Here is a 6,000-nt window from a genome sequence, read left to right as displayed (position 1 = left end):
CCTTATCAGCTGAGCTCCGGACTCGTCAGCAGTTTCTTCCGAGGGTTGTGTCGGCATTTCATATCAACCAAACTATTGTGGTGCCAGTGGCTACTGACTCCTCAATTACATCAAAGTCCTTGGATGTGGTAAGCGCTCTGAAGATATATGTGAAGAGAACGTCTCGTCACAGAAGGTCAGACTCCCTGTTTGTCCTCTATGATCCCAAGAAAATTGGGTGTCCCGCTTCTAAGCAGACTATTTCTCGCTGGATTAGGTTCACTATCCAGCACGTTTATTCTACGGCAGGGCCGCCCGGGGTGTCTCGGCAGTGCAACTTTGCAGAGCTGCAACTTGGTCTGGGTCGAACACGTTTGCAAAGTTTTACAAGTTCGATACTTTGGCCTCTGATGATCTGAAGTTCAGTAAATCAGTTCTGCAGGAGCCTCAGCGTTCTCCCTCCCGTTCTGGGAGCTTTGGTACATCCCCATGGTACTAATGTGGACCCCAGCATCCTCTAGGACGTAAGAGAAAATAGGATTTTGGTTACCTACCGGTAAATCCTTTTCTCGTAGTCCGTACAGGATGCTGGGCGCCCGCCCAGCGCTTCGTTCTCCTGCAAATGTTATTTGGTTCAGTACAACTTCGTTTTAGTTGAGTACTGCATTGTTACTTGGTAAGTAATCTTTCAGCTGTTGCTGAGGTAGTTCAAGCTAGTTGACTTGACATGCCTTGTATGTGTGAGCTGGTATGAATCTCACCACTATCTGTGTAGAATCCTTCTCTTGAAGTATGTCGTCTCCTCGGGCACAGTTTCTAGACTGAGTCTGGTAGGAGGGGCATAGAGGGAGAAGCCAGCCCACACTCTCAAACTCTTAAAGTGCCAATGGCTCCTAGTGGACCCGTTTATACCCCATGGTTCTAATATGGACCCCTAGCATCCTCTAGGACGTAAGAGAAAATATAATAACATTAATGCTGCAGAGGAGCCTTGTATCACAGCACAGCCCGGAGACTGGCGGATAGTGTAGAAAACTTGTACAAATTATCTGCAGGGAACACTTCTATCAACTATCACTGTGTTATGAGACCGGTAGTATACACAAGTGTATGTAAGAAGCAGTCCTGCTCATGCGTTATTACAGGGAGACATTGCCCAGCAATCCCGGAGACCAGCTGCTGCTATGCTGTAAGATGGCTGACCGGTCTCATGTGAGGGAAGTGGGAGAGTGAGGCTCTCCCCTATACTGAGCTTCCACCTCAGGTACTGCAGGGCCTTATTAAATAGGTGTTAATACACCTAGACTTGTGCCATTACTGCCCTGGTGGTCTAGTGGGGTCCCTGCTCGATGACAGTGTCCACGCCAGCACCACCGTCCATCTCCCCAGACCGCTGCGGATCGCGATTTAAATGGCTGATCCCGCTAGGAGACTCTCTCACCTGCCCCTCAGTGACGACCACGCAATCCCAGGAAGCATTGCACAGTGGTGCCTTATCGCCATGGACGTCCCTGCCGCAAGTATCCAGGCAAGCAAGCGGGAGTATGTGACGCCGCATGGAGGGTGATGGAGCTGCAGCGCTGAAGTCACCCTGATTACAGTGCTGATACCTCATAGAAAAAGAAAAGTCTATTTCAGTCAAAACATAAAAAGCTTTCAGGGCTCTGCAGGCACCAACTACAAACCTGAGGTCACAGCGCCTGGAGGCGGGGTTACAGAGGAGGGCCCCAATGTATCCTGGGACAGCTAAAGCTTTAACCTGTTGGTGCCCAGATGCAGATCCATCTCTACACCGCGATGTTTCCCTGTGGAAACCTATGTACCCTGCTGCAGAAATGTCATATTGGCTCACTTTCCTTGATAAAAAAAAAATGAGCGCATCTAATTGTTTTGTTTCATTTGTTTGATTTAGTTCTTTATCTACTTTTTAGGACTTGTGTGAAAATCTGAGGTAGTTTTAGACCAAATTTCAGCAGAAATATAAAGTTTGTGAACCCTTCACAATTTTTTAAAGCACCACTGTATAACAGATACACAGCGCTGTATATAATATATGTCACAGGCCCAGCCAGGAACATATAGGGGAGCGCACACCTGCATCTGTGCTTACAGCGGTGGTAGTGCAGTGGAACACTAACATCGTCTCATACACTCCACCGTTCAGACTCTTACGGGACTGTCCTTTCAGTATGGTGGAGAGCTGAAGATGCGCAATATGGCCACAGATGCACTGGAGGGTACAGGGTCGGCGGTTGTGTCATCAGCAGTCTGTTGTGCATAGGAATTGCGCCAGGCGCCATATAATGCACATAGGATGTGTGTATGAGGACAGCACTGTAGTAAGAGGGGAGGTATTGTTACAAGGCACAGGAACTGCAGAAACGGTTGAGGGACTTGGGAAGTGATGAATGAGATTTCATTGGACGATTGAGTAAAGGTTTATCAAAGGAAGACAGAGATAATTACACTGGGGGCAAAGACACATATTGTGACGACGTGCCTGGAATTTTAGACCCGATTCTGGGCACGTGAGCCGCTGATTCCGGTAATACCAGTAATTTCACTCTAGGAGCTCCAGATATTGCCGACGTCATTACCGATTGTTCTTAGGATTACTTTATATACACTTATGATTTTGCTGCTGTTCTGTTGGTGTTTGCGTGTGTTCTTTACATGTTTCTTGGGAACTATAAGGCCGTTAGCTACGCTGAACTCGTGGAGAATATGCGCACTTCTTTCCGTACACTTGGCTGTAACATGATCAAGGTGCATTACCTCCACAGTCACTGGATGGATTTCCACACTGTCTTGGCGATGTAAGTGACGAGCAGGGTGAGCGATTTCACCAGGAAATAACGGTACCGAGGATCATGGGATACTCATGTGATGGCGGATTGCTGTTGGAGCGAGTGTCCCGGAACATCTCATCGCAGGAAATCACTGAAACGCGAGTTCAGCGACGCCTCAGTGAAAATGTTTTCATTTTGTTGTTCATGTTCTAGACGTCTTGAGATTGACCTTCGTACCTTCATTTGATTGGCAATTACATGTATAATACAGTATGTATACATTTCTAGGGATATACGTCATATCTTGATAAGACCTGATGGACAAAAATTTCATTCTCAGAATCTACGACCCCAAAAAGAGTCTAACACCCCCTTCACCAGAAGCTGTGCTCCCCAATGTTATCATTGGAGGGTGTGTATGAGATAATAATGAGAATTTTGTAAAAATTAAGATTACTTGGGCAGGATATAACGAGACCGGAGGAGGAACCCGGCTAAGCGCTGACATTTTTTTAAAAAAGGGGCAATTACTTGCAAGGAATGGTTTTGCTGAGGGGAGAGAAAGAGGATAATGGAGAATATAAGGGGGCAGAGACTGACAGGATAACTGAGGAGAGAGAGGGGATAATGGAGAATATAAGGGGGCAGAGACTGACAGGATAACTGAGGAGAGAGAGGGGATAATGGAGAATATAAGGGGGCAGAGACTGTCAGGATAAGAGAGAATAATGGAGAATATAAGTGAGCAGAGACGGACAGGATAACTGAGGAGAGAGAGAGGGGATAATGGAGAATATAAGGGGGCAGAGACTGACAGGATAACTGAGGAGAGAGAGGGGATAATGGAGAATATAAGGGTGCAGAGACTGACAAGATAACTGAGGAGAGAGAGGGGATAATGGAGAATAAAAGGAGGCAGAGACTGAAAGGATAACTGAGGAGAGGGGATAATGGAGAATATAAGAGGGCAGAGACTGACAGGATAAGAGAGAATAATGGAGAATATAAGGGGGCAGAGACTGACAGGATAAGAGAGAATAATGGAGAATATAAGGGGGCAGAGACTGACAGGATAACTGAGGAGAGAGAGGGGATAATGGAGAATATAAGGGGGCAGAGACTGACAGGATAACTGAGGAGAGAGAGGGGATAATGGAGAATATAAGGGGGCAGAGACTGACAGGATAACTGAGGAGAGAGGGGGATAATGGAGAATATAAGGGGCAGAGACTGACAGGATAACTGAGGAGAGAGAGGGGATAATGGAGAATATAAGGGGGCAGAGACTGACAAGATAACTGAGGAGAGAGAGGGGATAATGGAGAATAAAAGGAGGCAGAGACAAAGGATAACTGAGGAGAGGGGATAATGGAGAATATAAGAGGGCAGAGACTGACAGGATAAGAGAGAATAATGGAGAATATAAGGGGGCAGAGACTGACAGGATAACTGAGGAGAGAGAGGGGATAATGGAGAATATAAGGGGGCAGAGACTGACAGGATAAGAGAGAATAATGGAGAATATAAGTGAGCAGAGACGGATAGGATAACTGAGGAGAGAGATGGGATAATGGAGAATATAAGGGGGCAGAGACGGACAGGATAACTGAGGAGAGAGAGGGGATAATGGAGAATATAAGGGGGCAGAGACTGACAGGATAAGAGAGAATAATGGAGAATATTAGGGGCCAGAGACTGACAGTATGACTGAGGAGAGAGAGGAACATGGAGAATAAAAGGAGGCAGAGACTGACAGGATAACTGAGGAGAGAGAGGAACATGGAGAATAAAAGGAGGCAGAGACTGACAGGATAAGAGAGAATAATGGAAAATATAAGGGGGCAGAGACTGACAGGATAAGAGAGAATAATGGAGAATATAAGTGAGCAGAGACGGATAGGATAACTGAGGAGAGAGATGGGATAATGGAGAATATAAGGGGGCAGAGACGGACAGGATAACTGAGGAGAGAGAGGGGATAATGGAGAATATAAGGGGGCAGAGACGGACAGGATAAGAGAGAATAATGGAGACTATAAGGGTCCAGAGGCTGACAGGATAACTGAGGAGAGGGAATAATGGAGAATAAAAGGAGGCAGAGACTGACAGGATAATACATATATTCAGTAATAAATTGCTTGGAAGATCTAGTTGTACAGACAGGAATAATCTCTGCAGGTAGACATAGAAACATAGAATGTGACGGCAGATAAGAACCATCGGGACCATCCAGGCTGACATTTTTTTTAATTTTTATTTGAAATCCTTTACGTAACAGAAGTCTGGACAGAAAAGCCTGAGCCAAGATTCATGGTGATCATTAATTACCCTGATCACTCTTGTAGCTGCTGTAAAACGTTACTGACATTGTCCCTGAATTTACAGCTGATTGGATCATTAATCACCCCCTTACGTGACCCTATCGGAGTAAACCTTCTTATAACACAGCTTTACCTCCCCTATCGCCCCATAACAGAGTCTCTAGAACACAGTGGTCTGCTCCGTACGCTCCTGTGGCGGGTGGGGCTCATCTCACTCTCCAGCTCTAACCAAGGAGTCTTCCCCTGAAGATGTAATACTGGAAGCGTCAACCCACACTCTGGTGACGTCAGCAGATGAAGCCGACGTGTCGGCACACAATGGTAGTAACTGTGGTGCTGTACAGTGACACACGGGCAGTGCTGCTGTACACCTTTATTGTGGTGACTGAATGGACTCCGCAGAAGACACGTCTGTGTTACTCCCACCATCCGGGAGGGCCGTGCTGCTCTCAGGGCTGACCTCTAATGACGTCTCGGTGTTTGGCATGGCATTAATTGAGACCTCCTTGTTGAGACTTTCATAATCTGCCATCCTGCGTTGCACAACCGCTGGCATTAGTCCCACATATGCCCCCATCAGACGGTGGTTAGAGCGGATGAACTTGGACGCACAGCTATCCAGACACTGCTCCTGTGACATCGGGAGAGAGGGGACATTATAGTTACGTGTTCTCAGAACCTGGCAGAACCACAGGCGGTGTTATCTACCATGACCTACAGGATGCCATTATTCTACTGACCGCTGCTGGCCACCTAGTAGCCTGTGTGGTGTCATATGCCACGGTCAGCCGCCATGTAATGTATGCTCCCATACCCTCGTTGTGTGTGCTGAGCACACTGTGCTAATAGTAATGGATGCTTTATACAAGGCTGATCTTCACTATAATCGACACTGAGATAACGTGGAGACG

The 6,000-nt window shown here is 46.7% G+C and overlaps 1 protein-coding gene across 1 annotated transcript in view; it reads right to left on the bottom strand.

The window, feature by feature from the left end:
• Window positions 1-5,005: 5,005 nt before the first annotated feature.
• Window positions 5,006-6,000, bottom strand: part of TIMM10B (translocase of inner mitochondrial membrane 10B) — a 47,062-nt gene continuing 46,067 nt past the window's right edge. The window contains exon 3 of the mRNA XM_063950779.1: window positions 5,006-5,720. Within this exon, the coding sequence (XP_063806849.1) occupies window positions 5,463-5,720 (258 nt within the window). The 3' untranslated portion in view covers window positions 5,006-5,462. The remainder of the gene's footprint in view (window positions 5,721-6,000) is intronic.

Source organism: Pseudophryne corroboree, chromosome 2, assembly GCF_028390025.1.
Source record: "Pseudophryne corroboree isolate aPseCor3 chromosome 2, aPseCor3.hap2, whole genome shotgun sequence".
In the NCBI taxonomy this organism is placed as follows: domain Eukaryota; kingdom Metazoa; phylum Chordata; class Amphibia; order Anura; family Myobatrachidae; genus Pseudophryne; species Pseudophryne corroboree.
Note: the sequence above shows the minus strand (reverse complement) of the source record. Positions and strands in the feature narration are given on the sequence as shown.